The sequence below is a fragment of the Rhea americana genome, unplaced genomic scaffold, assembly GCF_003343005.1.
Source record: "Rhea americana isolate MKP2758 unplaced genomic scaffold, rheAme1 scaffold_162, whole genome shotgun sequence".
Taxonomy (NCBI): domain Eukaryota; kingdom Metazoa; phylum Chordata; class Aves; order Rheiformes; family Rheidae; genus Rhea; species Rhea americana.
Genome location: NW_028185728.1, coordinates 1183001 through 1209802, shown reverse-complemented (window position 1 = coordinate 1209802; position 26802 = coordinate 1183001). Strand labels below are relative to the sequence as shown.

The 26802-nt window shown below is 38.3% G+C and overlaps 1 protein-coding gene across 9 annotated transcripts in view; it reads right to left on the bottom strand.

Moving 5' to 3' along the window:
- DNM3 (dynamin 3) overlaps window positions 1–26802 on the bottom strand; it is a 187100-nt gene that overhangs the window by 47933 nt on the left and 112365 nt on the right. For all 9 annotated transcript variants that reach the window (XR_014895264.1, XM_085300254.1, XM_085300256.1 and 6 more), the window contains 2 exons: window positions 23819–23928; window positions 11611–11722 (listed from right to left, as the gene is read on the bottom strand). Coding sequence is in view for 8 of the 9 variants with exons in the window: in XM_085300254.1 (XP_085156380.1) it covers window positions 11611–11722; window positions 23819–23928 (222 nt within the window). In the remaining variant the exon portion in view is untranslated. The remainder of the gene's footprint in view (window positions 1–11610; window positions 11723–23818; window positions 23929–26802) is intronic.

The following is a 26802-nucleotide window of genomic DNA, read 5'->3' as shown; positions in this document are numbered from 1 at the left end:
GAGATATTTCCTGCACTATATAACAAAGAGCACAGAGAGAAAGAGTTGTATTCACATATTCAGAAACAGCTGAAAGATGAGCTTTCTAAAGCAAATGAACCAACTTTCACCATCCCAAGGATGACATAGACAGTATTACGGACTGCAGACAATGCTGTATTTTGCTCTATTAGCCTCAGTTTTAACATTTTAATCAGCTTTGAGCTCTCAGCTGGAAGCCATTGGTCTAGGAGATGTGCTTTAGGTAAGGATAAGTATTTCCCTGTGCATGGGACATCGGTTACTTGCACAAACATAGAGATATATATTTACTCACATGCAGCACACTAACTCTGGTTTGTGCATAACCAGTATCACGGCTATAGACTCCAACACATTCGAAGACGTTCGCTGATGTTGTTGACACAGTTAGAGCAGCACCTATACTGAAGCTCTCCGTGAAGGAACAGCAAGGAACTCTGCGCATAGAGCCCCTTGGTGTGCACTGCTGGCATGAAAACTTCGTTTTTCCCGGGTGTTTGCAGCCACATCTTTTGGGTCATAGGTGACACAAAAGAGAGGTTGAGCTATTTGAGATGCTTGACTGCATGCAGTTGCAAAGGCGGATAAAGGGGCTGCCTCTGACCTTTCCTCCCATGTCCTCACAGCAGAGCCACGGACCATCCAGTCCACAGTGTTTCAGAGAATTTACTCATGCAAATCATCCAGGTACCTTTTAATAACTACATGCTACTAATGCTACAGCAGGTGTTTTCAGTCTATGGCCCTGAACAGCTACAGGCTACTTCCACAGTATCTGCAGAACATAGCCAGTGACAACAAACTTGTGACTGGGAAGGCTTCAATGCATTATGCAGGGGTCTATGCAAATATCTAGGTCTGCAAATCAAAATTTAAACCCACTAAGCTACAACTGAAAGGCAAATTTCATTAAATAAGAGTTATTTTTCTAATGTACTTCACCTCACGTGCTCTGGATTCATCTCTTCAGTTGATTTTCCTAACTGCCTTTAGCTGTGCTGCTCAGTGCAGAAATCCCTACTGCCAAACATAAGATAATATCTTACAACATATATGGCTGAAAMGTTTGATTATCTGCTGTTTAAAGGGTCTAGTATGGGCCCAATACCTTGTGTAATGGTTCGTAGGTAATTTTGTACTTACTTGCCACAGAGCTTTTATCTACCCAGACAACTTCATATATGTTATTTGAACTTAGTATCATTCAAATATACATAATTCTATCTTTGAATTACAAATAACTTGGTTATAAAAGAGGAAAAGCAGCAACTGGGTAAAAATACTCAAAACCCAAAAATCATCTTTTCTGGGAGAACATAAAGGAGAAGTGCAAGTAAGACCATTGTTTCTGAACTGCAGGAGCAGGAGTTTTAAGAACAACAAAAGTCACCAACGTGAAAGAATTTCACATATCAAACAGCACAAAACATCCACAGACAGTTTTTCCTAGTGGCAAAATCAGATTATTTCAAACTAGCACAGTTGATATATCAAGCATTATACACATACAGCAAGTAGAGAAGGACAGGATCAGCCAAGCAAAGGCCACAACAGAACTGGGAAACTGGTGGGACAGGAGCTGCAGAGTGACCGCAGAACAGGAGCAAATGACAGCATGAATGGAGAGTTAAATGAGAATGCAGTTTCAGAATGGAGAATATTACACTCAGAAAATGAGACTTGGGTTTTTCTCTCCTTGTGGATACCAATTATAAACCTATTTCCACAAATAAGATAGGTAGGATAGGTTAAAAAAATTCAGAATGAAACCATGCATCTGATTAGACACTGTATATATTAGTTTTTGTCCAAAAAGGAGACAGGGAAAATGGCACCCAGTTTGTCTTGATCATCTTGTTGCCTGTTGCAAATGAAAGAGAGAAAAGAAGTATCTGGCTCTTTACCAATTGCCCTCCACCCTCATGTCCAATGACTACATTTCCTGTACACTTTAAATGCCATGGAGGTGTGAGCTTGGTGATGCTTTTGGCAGAAAAATTTCTTTCAAATTTATTTAGTCCCCACTACTTTCTTAAAACAATGCTACTCAAGGGTAGGTTTTCATGTCTTGGAAGAAAAGGAAGATATTTCAGGATCATCCCGAAGTCCTGGGATATCTGCCAGTCAGTTTCTTCCTTCTGTTCAGTTCCTCTCATGGAAGATACCCTAGTGTTGCACCAGAAGTGAGGGAGAGGCAACTGGACCTTCCTGACCATGGCCACCCTGAGCTGCAGGCACCCGAGATGCAGGCATCAGCCTGAGAGGCCAAAGGATCTTTGCAGCATAGGGTGGTGTAGCACAGTCCAGGTGTACCCCTCTTCTCTGCCAGCCAACTCTCTGCACTCATCTGCCTGGGCTAGGAAAGCATCCTTGGAGGCTGGCCTTTGGCACTGCCCGCCCCAGGGCGAATCTCACTCCCTAACCCTTTCAATAGGCGCGTATGTCCGGAACTGGACCGACAGTTTTGCTCCATGATCTGAAACTTTACAGCCAGAGAGTTTTCACATTTTTGTACAGCTTCAATGAAATCGTTCATAAGGGTGGAAGTGGTGCAAAAATTAGCTGTGCCATAAAAAAACGAAGCATTTCAAAATATTTTCAATAYGCAGACACGTTGCCAAAAGCACAGTAAAGAGCCCACCATGAATACATTAGAGAAATAAAAAATGTTTGCTCATTTCTAAATTTCCTGAAGCTTGCTTAATGTCAGCAGGTCCATTTAATAGCAGAAATGTAAAACCCTGCAACAGCTATTGAACCCCCGACCCCTGATAGGCAGTTACCAGCTTTGCTGGGACTGGTTTTGAAATCATTCAGTTAGTTCGCCTGCGTCTTGTTACAGTCAGTGCAACTGATGCAATGCTATGAATCTCTTTTTCCCCTGTACATTTTTAACTCTCTCATGTCAGGGATTATTTTACTCGTAAGAGTGAAAAACAGGGCTGACCTATTCCTTGGCTCCTGGCATTGAAGTCATCTGCCATTTGGTGAACAAGACACTAGCTGCATCTAGTTTTTGTTTGAACTAATAAGTATTTAGAGAAGGAGAAGATAGTTTCTATTTGAAACATTTGCTCTCATATCCTTGAAACAGTGAGGCAGCAAGAAAGGGACTGAAAAATAGCCTGCCATTTCCTTTCCTGCCTGTATTTTGGACTGTGTTTGACCCAGCATGTGAGCRCATGCACACTCACTCTCTCGCTCTGCTCCTTTACACCGTGACTTCATTGTAAAATTCAATTCATCTGTTCGAAGCAATGACTGAAACATTGTCTATAAAATCACGGCATTTTTCCACTCAAAAAATATTTTAACACTTCTTCATTTAAAAGTTATTTTTAAATATAGTTGGCCTAAAGTCAAGTTTGTCGTAACTGAAGTGGATTCTTCTTTCCTTAGAATTCAATGCCTTCCTTTTCTAAAATGTGTTAGTTTGTTTTAAAAAATTGTAAAAAATAGTAAATGCACAATTTACACTTATACCTACACTGTTTAATCGTCCACCATATCAGCACAGTTTGCTTTTCAATTTCTCACTCTGCAACAAATGCAAATGAGACTTTACTTTTTTTATAACTTACGAACTTAACTCAAACACTGACTTCAGCAATCTCAGAGCAGAACCACTTACTTTCAGTTTGTATCTGGCTGGGGCACTCGTACAACATCACCAGTCAGTAACTGGCTAAGTCAGATTTTATATCTACGAGGTCGATGAAGACCCTTCAAAAACATGGCTGAATTGGAAAAAGGAAGCATCATAGCACTTTTATTATGCTAAGATACATATGACTTCTGGAACAGTTCCTCCATTTACATGTCAACTGCCAAGCAAGAAACAGATTAAATGAGAGCASTGTTGTGATTTACTTGAATGAGTATCCTGCATTCACTAAATGTAAGTTCCCATTTTCCACGACTGTCTCAAGAGAAACCAGGACATCTGGTCTTTTTAATGAAATAGCTGATCTGGAATCTGGACATGGTAAAAAAAAAAAAAAAAAAAAAAAAAAAAAGAGAGAGAGAGAGAGCCTTGAACCTTGAATCTACGCAATTAAGATGTCACCAAGAACTATTTTAAGGAATAACAAGCAAACCGACTGGTCAAGAAGAGTATTTTCCTGTGTATTTTTCTTCTCCTTTCAAAGGGAATTTTGTTTTTCTCTACAGAAAATTCAAACTAAATTATGTTAACTGACTTTATATTCAGCAAATATTCCACATGCCCAGTATTACCCACATTCTGAAAATTTCACTAACCAAGATGCAAATACATTATTTATTATACTTCAGTTCTCTATGCTTTGTAAAAGATATCAGCAAGTACAGTAATGCAAAGTACTTAAAACAGAGCACTGTAGTCACTATACCCACCTGAAGTAGTTTAATCAGGCTTTTATTTTCTAGGGTTCTAGGTTGGATCTTCTCAAGTCTAATCACTGCATTAAGCTGTTTAACATTTCAAATCTAGCAGAAGTGATTGCTGAATTCAGGGCTTGATGACCATAACAGAAAGGTGAACTCTTCACATTATTTTTTTTTCTTTCTTCCCCCCCCCTTTCCTTTTTTTCTATGGTTTAAATACCTATGGATTTGGAACCAAAAATTTCATGAGGACACAGCATCTAGCTTATCTTTTAACTTAACCATGTTTTACGTGTAATTAAAATGGATTTCATGAGTATTTTTTTTAATAGCATGTTCTGGAGAACTATTTTTTTTTTTAATAAAGGTGAAAAAGGTGCATAGGGGAAGATCCAAATCCTCAAAGATATTTGGACAATCAACTTCTGTGTCTTCAGTATCTGGACTGAAGCGACAAACAGCTTCTCAGTGCTCTCCTGTCTGTACACGAGATTGTGGAGTGGAGTTCAGTTTTAATATTAATAAGATGTGGCTCACCAACATGTGTTTGCTGAATGAGGTAGCTCTCCATTACCTCATTCCGAACGACCCCTTGACAGATCTCATCCAACAAAGCTATTGAAGATATATATTCTTTAACCATGTGAGAAATCTCACTTACATTAATGATTGTGCAACAGTAAAAAATAAAAAGTAAAAATAAAAATGATTAGTAGATCCATTGATGATTATAAACCCRTTCTCCTCTCCTCTCTTCTTCTTCTTCTTCTTTTTTTTTTTTAAAGGATCTCATTACTCCAATATTTATATTTACTTTTGCAAATCTAAGAGTGCAAACCTAAAGGCAGAGGCATAGAAGCAGTCACAATTTGAATGGGTGGATGTATACAATGATTGACTATGCAAATATTACACCAGGCAGCAGTAACAGGAGCATTACAGCTCTGCTAGATGCCCAGAGCAGTAAGGAAGGATCATACTGCTTTGAAAAATCAGTGTGATCTACARCTTGCTCCTCCTCTGTCCTCCTGACACCACCTCAAATTTTGTCATCACTTCTCAGGATTACCCATTTAATTTTCTATGCAACTAGATGGTAAAAGTCTTCCAACGTCTCATAGGCTGTGGAGTTTGAGCCCCTGCAGGCAGCTGCAGACTCATTATACCTAACTGGGATAAGGTAACCCCCAGAACTCAGCCTTAATGGCTTGTGTTAAAGAGGAGGGGGATAACTGGAGACACAGCTGATGATGCAAAGGATCCTCAGGATGAATCAGGGCTGAGCAAAAGACCAGGAGAGCTTTCAGAGACATTTCTTGGAATTCCCTTCTGGCTGACAGATCGGGCCAGTGGGAGAACCTAGAGTGAGAATTTCTCTTTGCTCTTTGCTTGGAGCAAAAGGAGGGCAGACAGCTTCATCATCTCTCAAACCTCACAAGTTTCTCTGGTACTTGCCTGTATGTATCCTGCCCTGTACTAGCAGTTACCTCTCCCAGTGTCAGGTGCTACTAGTCCTGACCTCCCTGGAGTGACCCATAGTTCAGGTCTCAGGAGAACAGAACTTCTCTATGCAACTCCTGACCTCCTGCCAGTCCCATGAGTTCCTTGATGCAACATCTACCCCCATTCCCTTGACAGAGCACCTACAGTCTATTCTCTCTCATCTGCAGATCAGATCAGCATTCACTGCAGCAGCACAGRCTGAAGTCAGCATATGGTAAAGAAATACTACAAATGTTAGCTTCATCTTCTAGGTAAGGTCTCTCTTTCCACGTCATCCATGCACCATTTTCGTAACTCCTCCCTACCCAACACTAAAATCCTCTTTTCTCAGACTCAACAACAAAACCAAGGATTTTTGGTGCTTCTGAGCTCAGCTACTATGGAGACAGAGGAGTCAAAAATTGCTTAGAAGTACAAAAATGAAAAGCAGACAAACTCCCAAACCTTCAGAACATTTTAAAGTCTTTATGGTCTTTCCTAAATACTCCAGAAAAGCTTCAACCTCTGAATGTGATGCAGCAAGCAATATTTCAGGGATTAGTGTCAACATTTGCTAGGAAGTATCTTTTGATGCTCCAAATATATCTTTCCTAAGGGCTAATATACCAAAATGGGGGGGGAAGGAAAAAAAAGAAAAAAAAAAGCACAAAAGCTGTATAACTTCTTTCCACTGTATGACAAACTCTCTCTGCATCATATTCCAAAGTGTGAGATGTGCAATTTCCACTCTTAAGCTCAGTAAAAGTGGCATAAAAAACAATGTACTAGCCCTGGGAACTGCCTGATTATTAGTTTATCAGATCAACATCAGCAAAACTGTCTTTTTATGTGCTGCTTAGTTTCAAAAACCTACCATGCATACTTCAGCTCTCCCTCTCCACACCCCACACCCTTCTGCTGCTGTCCAGCTGGAACACATCAAGGGTCTAGAAGCCAAGTCAAATGTTGACCCCACCCTCCTCCATCCATTTTAAGGCACCTTCAAAGCCAGTACACTGATTTAGTTCAGCTTAGCCAACAACGCCAGCAAATCTGTTATTTAAGACTTTAGTGTTGGGTTTTTATAACTGCCCATTAATACAAGCTTTGATGTATGGTCAAAAAATCCAGCTGTAATGAGTTTCATCAGACTGTAGTAACCTTTCCTCAGAAGGTCTTTATTACTATACCTTCATAATCTTTGGTCCCAATACTGTTTTATAGTATCATTCTTACTGAACCGCCTTAGAAAAACAACATTCAGCAACATTTAACACATCTCCTTCCCCAAAATTAAAACAAAGAGCTATTAATAATTTTATAGATGACAATTTTGCACCAACATTTATAATAYGATTTTTCTCTAAAGAGTATGCAGAAAGCAGTTGTATGAACCACAAGAGAAACTGATTTTTCTGACAAAACCCTTGAGGCAGGTTACAAAAGAATTTTGTAAAAAACCAAAGAACTTACTCTGTTGTTCCCCTTTGCAGGAAGCAGTAAGGAGGAAAGAGGGAAAAAAGAAATATTAGATACATTTATTTTACACACATTCAATCTAACTTGTACAGCTCTGGAAATCACTCAAATCAAATGAGGAACTGACTCAAATACTATTCACTGAATYCTTTGGTTAGGGAGCTTCCAGGGGAGCATAGGGAATTTGCAAAGGATTGAAGATGTTTGGTGAAGTTGTAAATTCACTGTTTTACAAAATTTCCTCTCTACCCAAACATTCTGATTCTCCTTTTGCTTCCTCCAACRTGAATCAGAAGCAGCTCCAGGGAAGTCTGCGGACACTAATACCAGGGACGGGAAAATGAGGCCTGAAATGATCCGGGGATGGGACCAAAGCCAGAGGGATCTTCATGCAGTGGTAATACTGAACTAGTACGCAAAGCAACCCACTAAACATGTCTGCTTACCTTTCACGACAACCACTCCCTATGACATGTTAATGAATGGAAAGTTTCATTATCCAACACTTTTTAAAAAGCAAATATTGTATATTTAGATTAGTAATAAAAAAAAAAAAGGAGATGGCATAAAGGGAGAGAGGAAAAGAAAGACTCCAGTGCTAGCAAGGTAAAGTGTGCAGAACAAGTTACGACGAACATCTGTGCTATTATTTTTTTAATTGTGAGTTTTGCCATGAGCTGGCATGAACAGTGTATATTATACAATGGGAARTCAGCCAAAATAAACACCAGCCTACAGTTGAGAAATACAGTCTGGAACAGTTAGTCACAAAGTTGTAGTCATTTTTTAAAAAAGGAGGTTTGGATGCATCACTACCGAAACCCAGCAGTAATGTCAGCTGGTAAAAGGATATCGCGTTTCAAAGTGAATTGGCCACAGTGTGATTTATATCAAGCAAGCTGACTTGCATATGGGTTGGAAAAATAAAAACAYTGATTCACTGCTATCTGGGTGGCTGTCGAAGCCCACGTCCTGACAAAAGCAAATTCCCTGGACGAAGGAGGTGACTTGGCAAACTGCAAAAAAATTCAGGGGCTCATGGAGCAACTTTTTGGGGTGGCTGAAGGTAGTTAACAAGAGAGTGAATATATGAATGTGAGTGTGTGTCTCCATATGCAGGAGGTCAGGGAAGGCAGGCAAAAGGAAGCAAGGAAATGGAGGAATGGAGTGACATCTGGCCTTTAATTTTTAATACGTTAAGTAGTATATGCTAAGGGGGGGAAAAAAACAGCAATCTTGGACTTAGCTTACAAATTAAATTAGTACTGGGGACAAATAGGTGGAGGATGTCTTCGTGTTTGTGGCAGAAGTGTTGAGCCTCCTTATGCCTGTAATTACACAATTTCAAGCAGCTTTATTAGAAAAACAATAGAAAAAATATATTCCTAGTGGAGTTTGCTACTAGGGAAGATTCAGAACAAATCTCTTGAATACAGTGACAGACTCCTAATATCCCTGCCACTACAAAGGTATCTCAACTAAGGGAAAATGAGTTGGATTTTACATCAGCGTCTTGTACATGAGTAGCAGAACTGTTGATGAAAACACACAGCTTAACTTTCAAATTCCAGGCTGTGTGCACTGCTCTGGCAGTTACAGAAAGCAGGCTGGCTTCACCACTGCAGTACTCCAGGTTTACAGCACTATTAATCTATTTTTCATTTCTAAGCAGCAATTTTTCTACTTCTAGTGCCAGAGTCTTAGATACTTAAAGTTACCAGCTGTAACTTGTACATGTGAAACAGTGAGAMGGTCATCCTGTGAAAGGGCTAGGGTACCTCTTTGCATTTTTAACTTGGGGATTGCAAAACTGTGAGGAAACACTGAAGTGAGAATTGCACCTAGTCCCTAGCAGTGTCACTTGCACAAAAACACGGCCTTTAATCCTTTCAAGGAGAATAAAAGACTAACTGATGTGTTGAAAACTACTTCATATTGTCAAAGGAAGATCTGAAACTGATGTGGGTGCACATGATCTTAATAAAAAAAAAAGTACTACTGATTTTTGCTGAAGTTATACTGCAGTTTCTAAGATGTCATGAGCCTTGGAACTTTTGCTCTACAAAACTCAAAACTTCAGCAGCTTCTCAGTACACTTTTGAAGCTCCAGTCTTGTAGGTACAAGGTACTTTGCAAGACTAGAGTAGCATCAACAATCTCTTCCTGCAGAGCCTGCAGGAGCATGCTACTCCCACAGAGTAGAATACTGGCTGAATTTCAGACTGTAATACTCACTCTTTTTGCAACGTAAAGATTATTTCAGCTCAAGGGAGAACTGAATTTTGAAGATTCCCTTCACTTTTGTCCTACAAAAATGTCTCATCTTATATCTAAGATTCCTTTAAGAAAGTTAAACAAAAACAATCTTTAGAAAATTTGAATGCAAAATATTTTTAGGGGTAAGGAAGAGCTAGGAGGACAGAAGACAAATTTGGAAATCCAACCAGTCTGTCTTGCTTAAAGATAAAGCATAAAATATACGAATATGACAAATGACACAGAATAAAAGATTAAAACAGCATATTGCTATATCTGATTTAACATCATTAAAACCTGAGCAATAAAAGGAAACTATAATATTTCAATTCTAGTAATTAAGCAGATAACCTCTCATAATTAATTCTTGCAAAATGCTTCTGATGGTCTTAGGTAAGAACTGATCTGTGGGGACAGGCAACGTACTGAAGGGTCACTGAAAATTTTTTAAAAGTATTGATAAAGTCTCAGACATGTGGTAAGTTGCCAGCTAAATTTGTAAYTGGCCCATTAAAAAAAATCATCATCATCACTGCTCATTCCTAAAATAACTGGAGAATCTAACAGTTCATTCTCTGATTTAACTTTCAATGACAGCCTTGAAATTTAGTATGAAGAGAAGAAATCACAGGTTTTTTGTGCGCATAAATAGCAGTATACAAACAGATACAAACAGAGTTATACTGGAAGCTGTGGAGGTATCACAGTATAAGGGAAGTATTAGGAGAAAATACTTTAGGATATAGAATTAGGAGAAAACGACAAGGCAGAAGAGAGCACAAGATCCCAGAGCAGAGGACTTTAGGGGGCTGGCCCTTCCATGGAACACAGACAGGAAAAAAAACTAATCAAAATAAAGCATCGTTTCTCAGAACAGATYTAGACCTGAAGGGATCTAGCAGAGTAGCATACTTGCTGAAGAAAGGTCAGTCATATATTAGAGAGAGAAAAACTTTCAAAGGCTCAAATGACAGTTATTAGTGCTGAAGTCAGCCATCACTTTGGATATCTCCCCTCAAATATTCACTCAATATTACAGAAGAAGGTGTTGAAAAGAAGAATGGAGAAAGATACCATAGATATTTTCACCTCAAACCATTTAAGTGCACAGCCCAAAACTATAAAAACCTGAAAATTAAGAACTCCTCCTACACTGATGAAATCTCTTGGGAGTTCAACCATGTAGAGGGAGACAAAAAAAAGTACTATAGATTCATCATGAGTTATAAAGGTACTTCATAACTGAAATCTTATTCAAATGAAGTAGCCATAGTCTGAATGGTGCTTAACCAACACTGGTGTTCAGTACTGAGATTTAGTTCTGGTGCTATCGTCCATATTGCTATGGCTTCAGCTGCACTAGCACTTGAGGAAGCTGGGCTTTGGGAATGGGGTTAACACCCCACTCCCTAACTTGTACAAAAAAGAACAATACAAAAAGACAGAGCCCCCAAAACGTGAAAGAGTTGCTGGGAATATTTATTTYCTGACTTTCTCTCCTTTCTGTTTAATTAAGAGGCCTCTTTTCTGTTCCCTATTCAATTTGCTTTACATTACCATTAGCTGAGTAAAATCATCTTGGAAAGGTTCAGCATGTGTTTCATACACAAAAACATCCAGTGAATAAGTAGAACAAACATTATTGCCTAGATGCCTCCATCAGTTATGTGATACAGAGCTTGCAGGAATAAACTCTTCAGAACACATCTTTACCTTAGAAGACATTAAYAGCAACAAAGATCAGGAAACTGCAAATGGCTCAATGCTTTCACTGATCAGAACCAACGGTTAATATTTTGGMAGATTTTTTTTTTATATTGAGGTTTAACACATTAATCAATCTTAAAATGTTTCATTATGAATATTTTAAAATAACTGTAGAAGAGATAACAAGAAAGCTATAATTTCTTGAAATATCTGCAGACRTGGTGTCTTCCCAGATGATGAGATTGTGGTTCTGACTCAAATAGAGCAGCTACTGAAAAACTAGTGAGCTGTTTAACTTACCGAGGATTTATCAGGATAGACACCGGCTCGTAGCAGAGATGCCTTCCAGCTATCCACCTCCTCTTGGGAGTCACAGGCTAGCTCAAGGAAACGGTAATCCTTGTAAACATTCCTAGAACAAAGAGCACCACATTGTAAAACTAGAATTTTACTACTCTCTATCATGCATACAGCATTTTAAATTAAAAATCCTTTGGGATCAGWAATGATTTGGTAATTGTTTTGGATAACAGAATTTATGAGACAGGTGCTTGTTTAATAATTGCATGGAGAACTTAAAAATAGCAGAGCTCTGGAAATAATAATGATCTGAAAGGACTGTGTAACTACTTAAAATCATTTTTCCAGCTTTTTGCCAAATTGGGGCACATTTAGGAAAAAAATGCAGTTGGGATGCAGAGGACAAACACTCACATAAGATATGACAATAAAATTGTGTCTTGTGACTGACTGCTGTTGTAAGCAGTAAATACCAAGATAATTAATGATGGAATCTTTTCCCATGTTAGGTCCTTTCAGTGCACTATACATCCTTTTAAACTTTCAGGCATCTGCAGTAAAAAGGAAAAGAAAACAAATGAACAACTATCAGATTAAAAAAAAACAAACTGGTATCTGCCATTGCAATAAAAAAACTGGGATATGTTTAAATAATACCTATTGCAGGTACTTAATATAATTACAAAAATGCAAGCAATGCACATAGTGAATCACTTAATGGAAGAAAAGAGAGAGGGGGAAAAATACTTAATATGAAGGAAAGTGGTACTTGTAAATTCTCCAATAAACAGAGCAGATTTTCCCCTTACGGTTTAGCCATTAGTTTCCGAATTCAAAGTCCACATACAGACCAGATTGCTGTAAATTTGTCAGCCAACAGCCTTTTTAGGAAAGGCCACAAGCTTAGCTAACAAAGGTTATGAAACCACATTTTGCTAGATCTGAACAGATGCACCAGAATCAATCTTCCATTGCAACAAGACTATTTCCTTTCCTTAGCAAGAGGATCATTTGACTTTCAAAGACAGCAACAAGAGGTTCTTTATGCAACTAAAGAGGCCTTTTCTGCTACCGTATTTTGGAAAAAAAAAAAAAAAATCTGAATACACCATAGAACTGGGAAATAAAGCCATTATTACTATTGGATAGGCCAATTTCTTCAGCATTCAGGGACTCGAGAGATTTCGCCCTCCACCCTTCTGGGATACAACTGACTTGATGTAATTCCCACTCACAGAAGTGCTTCTCCTTTATCAACATCACCTACAAACAGCTCCTAGCCATGCTTTTTAGAGGATGTCACAAGGAACAGATAGAAAAATTGATACTGAACAGTAGCTGCTCATGCCTGAGCATGAAGAGGCCCAGAACTCAACCATTAAATTACCAGCAGCAAAACCACAGTATGGCAAAATGGACAAAACATATCCACCCCCAAAGACAGAGAAATTAGGTATTACTAGCAAGCTTAAGGATTGCACTCAAAACCATAAAAAAATGGACAAACTGAGATTTCTTGATATCCGTGCCATCATTCTCACTGATTTCAGTGAYGACACCTAAGCAGCCTGACCAGCGTGCTCAGCACGGGGGCTCGCACTACTCCCTCAAGCACCCAGGCTGGAGATGTGGCTGGAGGGCCTTTCAGTGCCATTCAGCACAGCTCAGCTGGGTTTCATCCCCAGGCAAACAAGCCCACAGAGGGACAAAGTGACATCAAAGGGTCAGGTCCCATATTTCAGGCAAAGCCTCTGATAGAGCACGTGATTTCRAGTGCTGTGGATCTTTTGTTAATTAGAAATTTAAAAGAGAGATCTTTTTTTCTTCCTGGCTCTAAATGTACTAATACTGCCTTAAGGCAAAAGACAGCCTGAACCACCTTATCAGATCCTGTTATCTTGAACTGATGAAAACACACCTGAATTTTAATCAATTTACCGTATGTGAAACTCCAAGTCAATGTTTATTGAGTAAAGCAACAGACTCAATGAAAATGAAAAGAAAAACAAGATGAAATCTCCAGAGAAAAGTGCATTAATTTATTGTTAGGAGAAACTTTTACTGAGATAAGTTTTTGGCTAAGTTATCTAGGCAGCTATAACAGTGTACAAAAGAGAAACTGAAATAGTAAGGGATATGCTCAGAAAAAATGACTAAAAATAACAATAGAGCAAATAAAGGCTGTAAAACATAGTGACAGAGAAATTCCAAAAACCTTTATCTGCAAGAGCAAAACAACATGACACTAGCTTATGAAAAACTTTTTTCAGGGTTGTCATGTTATACATGAAACTTTTTGACATTTTTGTGACTTGCACAGGTTGAACAATTTATGAAAAGGGATTTTAACCTACTGCCTTGAACAGATGCGAGTCAGGAGACCAGGATTCCAGTCTGCATATCATGAATTTTTCAATTCTAGGGGCACCTTATGACCAAGCTGCTGGATGCCTCCTGCTACCTGAGGCCCATCTCACTACAGTGCCCAAGCAGCCCACTATTGCAGCGTAGCAAACCTTACCCTACCATCACCAAGGAAAACAGGTTTCAGCTCACAGCATAAATGAGGAACTAAAGACACACTAAGGCAGACCTCATGGGAAGCTTGCAGTAGGGTAGTACTAGTAGGGAAGATAAATGGATGCATGTCTCCTAAATCAGCTTTCTTGCCAAAGGACTCCCTTTGCCTTTCTTTCTTCCAGAAACACTGAAAGGCACAGGAATTTTTCAAAGTAAATAAAGCCAAGGTAACTTCTGAAGATAGTTTGTCCTTTTTCCTGTTACTAGCAGAATCTTACAAAAACACATTAACATGTTTTAGTCATTAGGAGTCTGCTGTCATCTTATGGAAAGCTGTAAAAAAGTTCTTGAAAACAATTCAAATTTTCTGGTTCATTTTTTCTTCCATTTTTTTTTTTAATTGCTGAAGATACCAGCACAGAATGTTACTATCAGTCCTTACCTATTTACTCYATATGGAATGCAATGAGGTCATGCTCTCATTCTCATCTCTGTAGCAGCTAAATTGGATGTTATGCATCAAAAAGAATACTATAATACAGGATACCAAGAAGCAAAAGAGGAGAACTCTCAACAGTAGAAATCAGACATCTTAAATTTAAGGGACCATAGAAACAAACAGATGCAATAAATGGGAATCTGCCTAGCAGTACAATGTGTGTGTAATATTCTCCTTAAATATTTAACATTTTTTAAACATGAATACACAAAAAAAGGAAACTGTGTGCAAAGCTATATTTRTATGCTACATCTGCCTATGCTACTTCTTCCTGTAGAGTTTCATCATTGTTATTTAATATCCTGTACAGCATCACAAACATGAAAATGTATCTATGCTGAATTCCTGGAAATTAAAATAATACTTTTTTTTTTTCTAGAATGAAAAATACAGAAGATTCCCATTTATCTTCTACAAGTTTTATAATAGTCTAAATACAYATACCTGAATAATAGCATTCCAGAAAAAAACACAATACAACTGCTTCTGGAGATGAACATATAGTTGGAGAAAAGAAGCATTCCAKATTCTGGAATGGTTCCAAGTTCAGGACTTATCTTTTCTAGACTGTGGCCCATTACCCAAAAGCTCAGCAGATAATCTGCTATAACATCTTACCTAGCAGCTTCTTCATTTTATTGTTACCATTGCTTCCAGCACACTGGATTACTTTCCTCCATATACCTCAGGGCTCAAAGTGARCTTTCTAATGCAGAAATGACATTTGCACTGTCCATCTGAAGGTAATGACAGTATTTTTTTAAAAAACCCTTTCCATCACAGAAGAACCCTAATATGAAAATGCAGGATGCAAGTAAAGTATTCGAAAGTGTACAAAAGGAAACAGAAATGTCAGACAACTTTGAAGAGTGAGCACTGTTGCAGTTACTGAGATTCCTGTCCCATTTGTCCCAAACTCTGAGTTGCAGAAGATTCCATAGGGAAAAGTTAGATTTCCTACAAAAACAGCAGAACTGATCCAGGTCCAACAATGGAATAAAACTGAATGGAAAACCACAAGCAAAGAGCTTGCCAGTTGCCTACTGCAGTGGAAGCGGTACTAGTAGGTTTCCTTCCGCACTGATTGCACCTTGCTCGCTCAGTGGACTCAACAGCTAGCTCTCGAGATCCACAATTTCTCTTGCAATTTCTTAATAGTAAGATAAGGTTAAATATTTTATATTTATAATATTTATATTTATATATAAAAATCATATATTTATATATAAATATTATATATTTATTATTATAAATATTAAGATTAAATAATCTCCAGCAAACCTTGAAAGAGTTTAAGGGGAACCACTGTATAGAAACACATTACAAATACAGATGGTACACATGCATACGTGATGCATATCCACACACTAACTGTATGCACAGGCAGCTTCTCTGACACTTTAGAGCAAGTTGGGCCTGGAATATTCAGTAAAAATACACATACCTTAAGTGCATGAAATTTTTTGAATATACAGAGAAAATAAAAATCAAGATTAAATGAAGTTGCATTTAATCTTGCCCCTACTCTAAACCTGCCAATATAGGAAGAGACAGAACAGTAATTACAGAACARGAATAATAGTAAATTGGTTCATAACCAATTTAACTCATCCTGCAAAGGACACACAAACATACTTAACCTGAGCAGTCGCACTGAAGTGAGTGAACTCACAGACTGAAAGAGGTAAGAGTGGATGGGGATTTCGCACGTGTTTATCATCTAAAATTACTTTTTTGTGAACTTCCGGTCTATCTATTAGGATGCAATCAGAATTAAAATAAACTCAAATTTGTGGAAGCAAATGCAGGTTGGCTCACTTGATTCCATGAAAAAGGTAAAAGATTCAATTCTGAAATATTTTTGATTGTTGAAAAAGCAATTGCATTGCATAYGAGCTGGATACCTAGCCACACAAAATGAGAAAGAGAGAAAGTAATGGAATTCACACACTCTAAATATATGTSCGTTATTCAGGAAGACAATCAATCTTGAACGCAACTCGCTGTATATACTTCACTTATTCAACCTTAAGTGTACCATTTTGGGCACCTGCAAGTACACAATGGCTGGTTTGAATATATACACTATTTTTCTTATATGAAAGCTCTGGTAGAAGCTCCGCAAATCATATGTATGAAAGAAACGGAACTGACCATCTGCTATGAGTTAACAGCAATGACTAACATTTTCTACCAAGGCGTGCCATTTCAGAYCAGTCCAATGTGAATGTTAATTAATTTTAATTAAATGGCTCTGAACAATATTTTTTTCTAACTAGCCAGAAAAGCCAAAGARAAATCTCGGATACAATGCCATCAAATAACATCATTTAAGGATTTTACCATATAACTCATCTAAGTGGTCTCCCAGAAGTATAGGGATCTTTTCAAGTCTGMACACACATGCACGCACAAAGTTTTAAGGTGAAAAGGAACAGAAGATATGCTGATTAGTATATAACTGAGCCTGGACAACAAAGTGTCTAAAATTCTATAGGTAATCCAGACCAGAATTACAGCCAAAACTAACATCACGTAGGCCAAAATCTGCAGTAGTGATAGTAACTGGCAYAAAAATACTTCATAATTCCCCAGAGAAGGGGAGTTTGATCATTTTTGTGGTGAGGGAAGGAAGCCTGTGTTGGAACCTGTCTTGGGGGCCACACAGACACATAACTGCTTACAGCTGTCAGAGCCTCATCATACGTGGAGGGAGCACGTCTCCTGCTCCAGTCCTCCTCTTCCCTGGGTAAGGCAGTGGTGGCCTTTYTGGGTTACAGGGACCAAGCAAGGTAGAGCTGTCCTGCAGGCTGAGTCCACCAGTCATGACCTGGCCTTACCACATTCGTATCTCTGGTAAGTGTCATAATGTTCCAATCCTACACAATCACTTTGGCATATAACTGTCACATTTATTGCATGGCTTTAGCATTGCTATTTCTTTCTCCAAGAACCCATTTTTGCTTTGTARTGCCAGTTTTCATCTGTATCACCTAGCCACTGTCCTATGTTTTGCTTTTTATAATAAAGTATTCTTGTCAGTGATGACAAAAATGAAATATTTTAGGAAACGCAACCTTTTGTAATGGAATGGAACTAAGGTATAATGGCCACTTACTCTTCAGGTTTGTTTATTTTCCTATTCTTAAATATTATACTCATCAGCATCTTAGAAGTTTACTTGTTTAAAAAACTCAGCAGCTTTTTTCTGGATTAAATTAATGGGATTTTTAATTAGATTCTCATTCTTTCATTTCTAACATAGGACTGTGAATAGCTTACAGTCCAGCTCTTCCTGGGGCTTAGCTTTCTTAGTAATTCAAAAAGAGTAACTAAACATACATCTCATTTTARGCTTTTTCCCTTAACCTGGCTTCCATCCAACACCTCCTCTGACCTGGTCTCCTTTCACTGGTTCCCTTTATTTTGGCTTTCTTCCAATTTCCCTTATATATGGATAGCAGTTAACTAGTTGCTRTCCATAAGAAGAAATTCAGTAATTTTATTTAAGGTTCTAATGCATTTGAAGTCCCATTCCTAAAACAACATTCAGCTTTCACGGCCTCTTTGGAACCTCTACAGGACCAGCTTTTGAATTCTTATGTCTCCTCAAAATCCCTGTGTAATTGCATTCCCATCCCAACCTTTTAGCTTAAGTTCATAGCTAACTAAATATCACATAGAGTCCAGGAAGATTATTGTGTTTTGCAAAAATTTCCACCAAAGTGAATGAGTAGGAGATGATCTGCACTGATCAGCCTACGAGCAGGAAGATTGCAGCTGAAGTTCCCTGTGAATAGATCAAGGTCTGCTATCTGCCGTTGCTCATTTGGAAGTACCATGAAAGAGACAGCAGGCACCCAAGATAAATATTGTCAAGTCTTTTACTTAATAGACGCAGTGCCCTTTCCTGGATCCTCTCAAACAATAGTTGCTTAGGCAGTTTTATTCTTAAGAGTTGGAGTGCACTCATGWTTCAGAAGCTATTGTTTGCCCTCAAAATTTTCTTTTGATGGCTCTTCTCCCATCATTCATTTATTTCTCAGATTAAGAATCTGTTTCTCCAATAATTCTGCCCCAAATACTCATCTCTCATGCAGAGATGGTAGGTTCTGTCACTCTGCTTCACAATTCTCAAGGTGCATTTAGGTTGCAAGGATCTATTCTTGTGCAGATAAATAGAGGAACAATTTTGTACTTTCAATTCCCTACTTACATCCCCTTACTACACAGAACCATAGAGGAGCAGAAAGCAACAATATTACAGAATCAGAATGGTAAGGTTGGAAGGGACCTCTGGAGATCATCTTGTCCAACCCTCAGCGTAGCCCATATGGGGACTGAACCCGCGACCTTGGCATTAGCAGCATCATGCTCTAACCAACTGAGTCTAGTTATTCTGTTTTATCCAGATACTGGCTGGGCAGGAATGGGAAGAGCAGAGAGAGTTGGTGGGACCTTCCTCTGGAAGAGAGGACTTCATATACTAGTTCTGCTTCTTTGCCTCCCCGGAAAGGAAAAACCTGAACAGGAACAGAAGCTGCCTGCATAAGAAAGGCTGTTGATAAGGGACTCCCCACTGGATAGTTCCTCCTCATTTTATATGTTGTTACTCACAGGGTTGGTGGGAAAGGCATGAAACTTCTCCAGTTCAACAAACACTTCAGCTTACTATCATTTTATAACTTCAGAATGTTTACCTGGTACAATCTATTTTCCTACAGAAGAGGAAGAACTCATCTCTTCAAACTTGGAGAAGAGATGGAGGGAAAGCTTCTTCTCTACTCGAGGCAAAATAAGATAATTTTTGCTCCTCTTTCCTTCTTCCTTAAAGGTGAAGTGGTATTTAGATGGAGCGCTACTGACAAAATAAACCARCAAAAAAGCGTAACTACTCTACTGCAAAGCCAGAAGATTACTTTAGGGCAGCACAGAAACAAGTAAAATTGTGCCATGTGGACTTTGTAGCCACTGGGCATGATCATGAGATATGATGACTGCTCGCCCTTATTAACTAGGGAGAACTGAGACTGTTGCACAGATCCTAAAGGGAGGCACTTTTAAGACTACAGTTCTTATCCCAAACTACAGTACTTGTCTAAAAGAAAAAGTGCCAATCAGCAAATAATTTTTACGGGAAATAGSTGGGGAACAGGCAAAGTGTTTAGATTGAAATCCTAGAAGAAAAGTAAACTTCCTGGGATGGACAGGGTTTGTTTTGTTTGTTCTTGAACTCTGCACAAGAGTCTCGTACATGCATCAGTTCAGACATTACAGGTGAATCTGCTGCATGTAAGCACATGTGCTGACAAAATTCTCTCTCCTTCATTCTTAGCCCTGCTTCAGAAACCCAGCCACTGGCTACTTCTACACAACAACCCGGCCAGCCCTTCACCCCCACCCCCTGCAAAAAACCTTAAATTGCCYTGTGTTCACCAGAGTCTCTAAAGTTGGCTCCAGTCCTTGAGCTCTGGGCCTCTGGGAATATTTGCCCAGTACTCATGAGCAGCGTCCTGGCATACCTCATTGCACGGTGAGGAACTATGGAAACAGTCAGCATTCAAGCTGTTCACACAAATTTCTCCTAATCATGCTCTGATCACGTGAAAGGCAGTTAGAGATTTATTTTTCTTGCTCTTTTCATAGGAGTAAAAGTGCACAATTTCACTTTATGTTATGCAGCAATGCTGCAGACATTTGTTTTTTTCTACAGATTAATTATTTTCAAATATTTTGCATATATTTGATTTCTTTTGCAGCCTAAAATATTCACCAGTATTTTACTGTGGAGATAGAAGGGGAGGAGTCAACAAAATACCTCTCACTTTCTTGACAGCCTTAGGTGTAGACACACACTGCTCAATCCTGCAGCTCAACCTCATTGCTTTAACGCAGATTCATGTAGATGGACACTGCCAAAAGTGACCCATGAGTTAAAGGGCAGTTGCCCTAATGTACTTTGCTTTAGTATCCAGTGCTGCTACGATAAGTAAACTAGAGAACCCCATCTCCAGTGTGGTGTCTATAGATACCATCTCCATGGTGTCTATAAAGTAAAGTACATGGGCCCACTCAAAAATTTTAAATAATTACTTAGTTTGCCAGCAGGCAAACCCTTCCCCTCTTTTCTTTAAGCAGTACAACTTCTATTTCACATACAGGGGTTCTTTTTTTTTTTTTTTACTTTACTTTTTAAATTTTTAATTAGAAAGTAATATGAAAAGAATTTAATTATTTCACAACACAGGTTTTTCATAGACATGCAATTATGCTTCATTTCATGAGAATTCATCTTCACTGTGAAATCAATCATCACAGTCTCCATTTACTACACATTACCAAATCACATTTGATTTCTGTCAGAGAACTGTTGACTTCTGCAGTAAATCAAAGTGACAGATACTGTTAGTTTCTTCCTGCCTCTACCCCCAAGCTTCCTAACTCAGGCTGKTTTCTCCTTCTATTCAGTGAAATGAGGATTTCCCTGGTAACTGTATTTCACAACTGGAAAGCTTTCATAAATGGAAAAAATGCCGTGCATAATCCAGGAAACTATTGAAATGTATAGTATCAGAAACATATGGCTGTAGCAAATACCTACACAGTGAGGGCCTGGGAAGGAAAAAGAAGAGAACAAGCTTATGAAAATTCTTTTCCTAAAAAGATTTTTGCTTGAATATTAAAATATTTTAATTGTATATTAAGAACATTTGCATAATCAATGAAAAAAATTCCTGCAGGTTATGGGGAAAAAAAATATATAAAAAAGAGAGGGAGATACAAAATAGTCCCCACACGATGTGGGATGCTGGAGGAGATGATTTTGCCTTTGTTCTTTAATAATCTACATCTTAAATAGCAAAATGTTTCCATAGCCAGAACCCTCAGCAGGCAGACTCCAAAACAGAAAGCTCGTGTGTGTCTCAAAAACTAGCTTTTCAAAAAAAAAAAAAAAAGTAGAAAACAATATAATGAATTTAGAATGTAAGAATGTTCAACTCCCCATATATTCAGAAACCAGAAAACAACATATTAGCATAAAGTAAAACAAGAGCCTTTATATCCACTATTTCTGTGTTTCAGTTTCTCCAGTAATCTGGGATAGATAACAGTAACAGAGTGCTCAGCTGAGGGCTAGATCACTTTACCCCAGTATCCCAGCTACTGCAGCTACAGCCTATGAATTTAGGAGGCAGCGGATAGCAAAATGATACTGAACTTGATTTGCTCAATTCACGCCAGAGAGGAGATTCTGAGAAATAGCAAAAATACCCAGCTGTTTCATAGCAACGGAGAAATAGCTGTTTGCATTAGAATTCAGTAAATATTTCTTCAAGAACTAGTTCTGCCTCCTTTCAAGCTCGGGGATTCCCCTCATAAACAGCCCCTCCCAAGGCAAAGTTATCTTGGCACCTTATCACTGCGCTGTCATGTCTTAGCATGTCCACGTAGCTGTAAGGATGTTTTTAGAGCAGCATGCAGATGCTGGAGGACCCACTCACAGCCCAGATGGGCAGGGTTATTACAGATACAGCAAACATTTTAGACATCTCACTTTGAAACCCTTGCTGCGCAGTCTGCACAAAGATCCAGTGAAAATGTAAATGTGCAGTTCTATAACTCCCAAATAAATCCTAGACTTGTCAAGGGAAATAAATGCTTCTCTTGGATTTTCACAACAGTTCAGTGATTAATATTTTAAATGTAGAAAATATGCAAATCCATTAGCCAAAAGGAGAAACAATGCACTAAAATTAAAAGACTTTTCACGGAAGAAACTTAATATGTACAAGCTAATCTGGAGCTACTAGGAAAAAATTATCTTTCTTGATTGATCTATGTGCAATGATGAGATTATTCATGCACATCTACAGTAAAATAGTCAGAGTTGCATTAATTTTCAGCATTTGAAGATAAACACGTATGTTTTTTCAAAACACAGCAAGTTTTTCAAAGCTTTTTCTGTGCTCCAGAAACACAAGTGGTCAAGTGTTTGAAATCTTATTCCCAGCAAGTATTTGTGAGGCACTTTTTCAAAGTGCATCTCCTGGCAGACAATGCCCATATGTAGGTCAGCTGAGCAGTCAGCAGATGTAGGCAAAGCCTTCACAAGGCAGTCGAGAGACTCGCATTTAGTTCTTGTGCTTCTGGAATCAGCAGAAACTATGAACAGCCCAGAAAGCCTGTGCTTTGCTTTTACTTTGCAGGAGGGAGGGACATTCCTTGCTTCTGCAATGACTATTTCTGGCCAGTTCAGGAGCAACAACAGCTGGCTCTGCAGGAAGCAACATCCAGTCCTCATCATTCTGAACAACATCTGAATGTATTGCCAAGCTTTGGTTATAGAAGGGGGAGCAGGAGTGAAGGGACTTAGCAGAAGAGAGGAAGAAAACAAAGACCTGAGTGAATGTCACCCCTACAAGTAATTTTACCTGTTTTTTCTGGAAAAAAAAATTACAAAAATTGCACCTCATCTACTAAAATGCAATTTCACTGATCTAGCTGCAAATACAACTTTTCCTTTTGGTTTTTTTAAAAACACACACAAACAGATCACTTGTATGACCTTAAATATTTCCATGTTTTCTTGACTTATTTGTGCATAGGAATCTTAACTGTCTTCCATGGAGTACCCATACCAGTTAGATCAGAGGATGGTGTCTGAAAGGAAAAGTATGAGGCAAAACACTAGAAAGCAAAGATTCTGATGACTTAGGGAGGCAGAGGAATCTCATTTGTTCTTCATGCAGCTGTATTTAAACCCAAACAGATAACAGAATGATTCCCAAGATTAGAAACAGTGCGATATTCCACTGGAAAAAGTGGAAAATTCTAATGAAGCTTTTGTGATTACACCAGYTGAATCTGGTCACAAGGTACAGAAGTCATGAATGTTTTGGTAAGCTTAGCAGAATGCCAAACAAAACAAAAATAGGCTCAGGAGATGACTATTCAGCCATACAGAAGAACTACATGACTAATCATGGAGCTGTTTCCCCCTACGAGTGGCAAGGAGGATGCGAGCGTTTTGTTCCATGATTATGCAATAGCACAGAAGTAGATGAACCAAGGGCGTCAAGACCTCTGTTCACCCACATAGTGKAAATACTAGAACTATACTCCCAGTGATTAAAATGCTCAGCCAGGTACACCTTCACAGAACTATCTGCAAATAGCACATTTTCTTACCTCTGTTCCGTGTTAAATAATGCAAAGATATGTTTGCTAGACATGAAGCTCTTTTCAACATCCCGCACTTTCAAGTTGTCCAAAGGAAGCATATACTTCTTCTCTTTTTCCTACAGAAAACAGATCAAATCAACACTGTGTAAGACATCTCAAAGAAATCTGAAATTAGCATGTTCTATTTAGTTGATAATGTCTTCAGTACATTTATTACCACAAGGGAATAATCCAGATTGAAATGTCTGGTCATCCTGTGTACACATATCCACAGCAGAAATGAAACCTAAATTCCAGTCCTACTTTTCACTGACCCAGTTCAGATGACAGCTAATAAAAATGTCTCACATCAAGAATCTAAGCACCTACATTTCTTCTTCTTCATTCCTATGAATATCAAAAAGAAAAGGGTCAGATTTAACTAAAATAAAAGTATCCACAGTCAATGGAGAAATGTTCTATCACAACTGGAGTAACTTGTGATACAAAATTCATCTCTAAGGTTGTTATGATTAATTATTTACAGGTGGCACCTGATGATCCTAGTGATAAATTTTCATTCCACAAATTAAAAATAAAAAAAAATCACACAAAAACAAGGTTTCACACATACCTCTTATACATATTACCACACATATGTAAATAAGCTTACATATATATATATGGTAATACCTAAACAAAACCATACTCTAATTTAGCAGTTCATCATCCAAACAGTAGGAACGACCAATTCACTCTTGCTGCAGTCAACTCCTGTCTCATTACTAATGATTTAGAGCACGATCAGTGTAATTTTACCTTTTCTACATTATTTGTTTCCTATGACTCCTCAAAATTAAGGATTGGTAACATTCTCAAGCTACCTTGTGATGTCAGAATAAAAAGACGTAAAATAATTAACTATTCCCACTGCGTTAACATTCCTTGAAGTCCTTTCATTGATTAATAAAGCAGGGCAAAACTCTCCATTTTGCTCTGTTAATAGGGCTTATACTAAGTAGAAGTGATCTCTGGAAGACAAGAGCAGCAATACTTGCATCCTCATACCACCGTTTTAGTTTTGTATATCATGCTAAAACTACTGACAAGGTACTAATACAGTACAGAGCTTAACAACATTTAAAAGTTGTTAAGGTACTGTTAAGCCTTGTACCATTACCATGGCAGTGACAGAGCTGGGAGAAGATTTACAGCCCAGAATTTGTGTAGCAGACACCAAATATAGCTTGAGATTTTCATGAATTTGGCCACCCAACAACCCTAAGGAAGTTCAATAAAGTCACCAAGGCTGGAAGGCTTAAGATTCCTTCACAGTCCCTTCTTTGCCAACATGAAGTAGACAGACTGTCCTCCCTCTAGCCATCAGCACTAGCTGTGAAAGCCGGCATGGGTTGTACTTGTCAAGGAACTATGAACACGGACGTTACTTATGTGGGGTGGCTCCAGTAACAAATACAAAAGCAATTACATAAAACAGAGCAAAAGGGTCAAACCCAACTAAGACTCATGTTTCTCAGTACATATTTCCCAGTTATTTCCAGAAGATATATATAAAGTATTTTCTATTGTAAAGAACTGGAAGAAGTTCTGGCTAAACTTTGAGATACAAGCATTATGAGCGCAGGTGCAATTCAGCTTGGCTAAGCTTCAGAAGATTACTGAACTAAACTAGATGAGAACATACATAAGAGTGAAACTATAACAACATTACAGTGACGCATCCAGTGATGTCTCACTTTCCTAGACAGCTTTTTAACAGGTCTCAGTAGAAGGAAAAGCCTATTTCAAAGGCCCTTGTAAAAAACACCTCAGTTGTCCATCTCTTTATCAAAACAGGTCACATCAGCAGACCTGTTCCAATATTATAAACAGTACTTGTAGCATTTAAAAGGCAACAACATATGTGTTTTGCTGCCATGCCTACATGACATAAACYTGATAAAATTTCATAGCAGGTAAGTTCAGCAGGACACGTTTTAACTTTTGCTTTTTAAAGCAAATCATATTTTTGAGTTGAAAGTTGGACTATATAGTAATATACTTTGTTTTTATATTTCAAGCATTTAAGCTTATAACTTGAATCTTTTTGGCAGAGGTATTCATAAGTTACTACTTTTTTCCATCACTACTAAGAAAAAAATAGATAAGCTTAATTTTTATTCTTTAACTATTACCTTTCATATTATAAAATCTGCCTATAATCATTTATTTATTCTATTATCAAGAATACAAGAAGTGATGACAGACACTTTATTGATAAACTAAGGAACCACAGCAGTGTAAAAATAGAACCAATGAAAAATATGTACCAAGAATCTGATTGTCTAAACAAAAAATCTGGAGGCAGGAAAGTTTTATGAATGTTTTAAGCCAAACTGTGAGAAAGTGTTTCTTTTGTAGCCACCAGGAAAAAGGAAATGCCTACTGAAGGCTAAGATGTGGTTGGTATTTATTTACATGGCCTCTACCCACACACTGAGACAGAGCATAGTCTCCAAGAAAGGGAAATCACAGGGTGCCTATATTTGAAAGTACAACAGAGACAGCGTGTCACGTAAGAGAGATCAGACCTAAATGCTGCTTAGTTTCAGGAGAAAGGTATTATACACTCACTGCAACATTCAAGTGCGGCAGCAAAACCAAGAGCAGTATTTTCTTTAGACAAAGCTGGGGGGGGGGGACAGAGAATATAAACACATCACGAAATAATGTATCATCTGAACAGAAGATGAACCCCACATCAATTCACATTATGTTATGGCAGGCCAAAACACCTCCAGTCGAGRCTGTATCTGTGCACGCTTCCATCCTGAGAGGCTGACAGCGTAAGAAAYGGAGAATGTACAAAGCCTGGGAGGAATGGGGCTAGGCACACTCCTGCAAGTGATGACACGCACATAACTGTGGGTCCAGTTTGTCCCCCTCAGCATTTGTTCTTTTATATTTATAGATCTTTATTTTTGTAACGGGGCACAGAGCTTAAGCAAGAC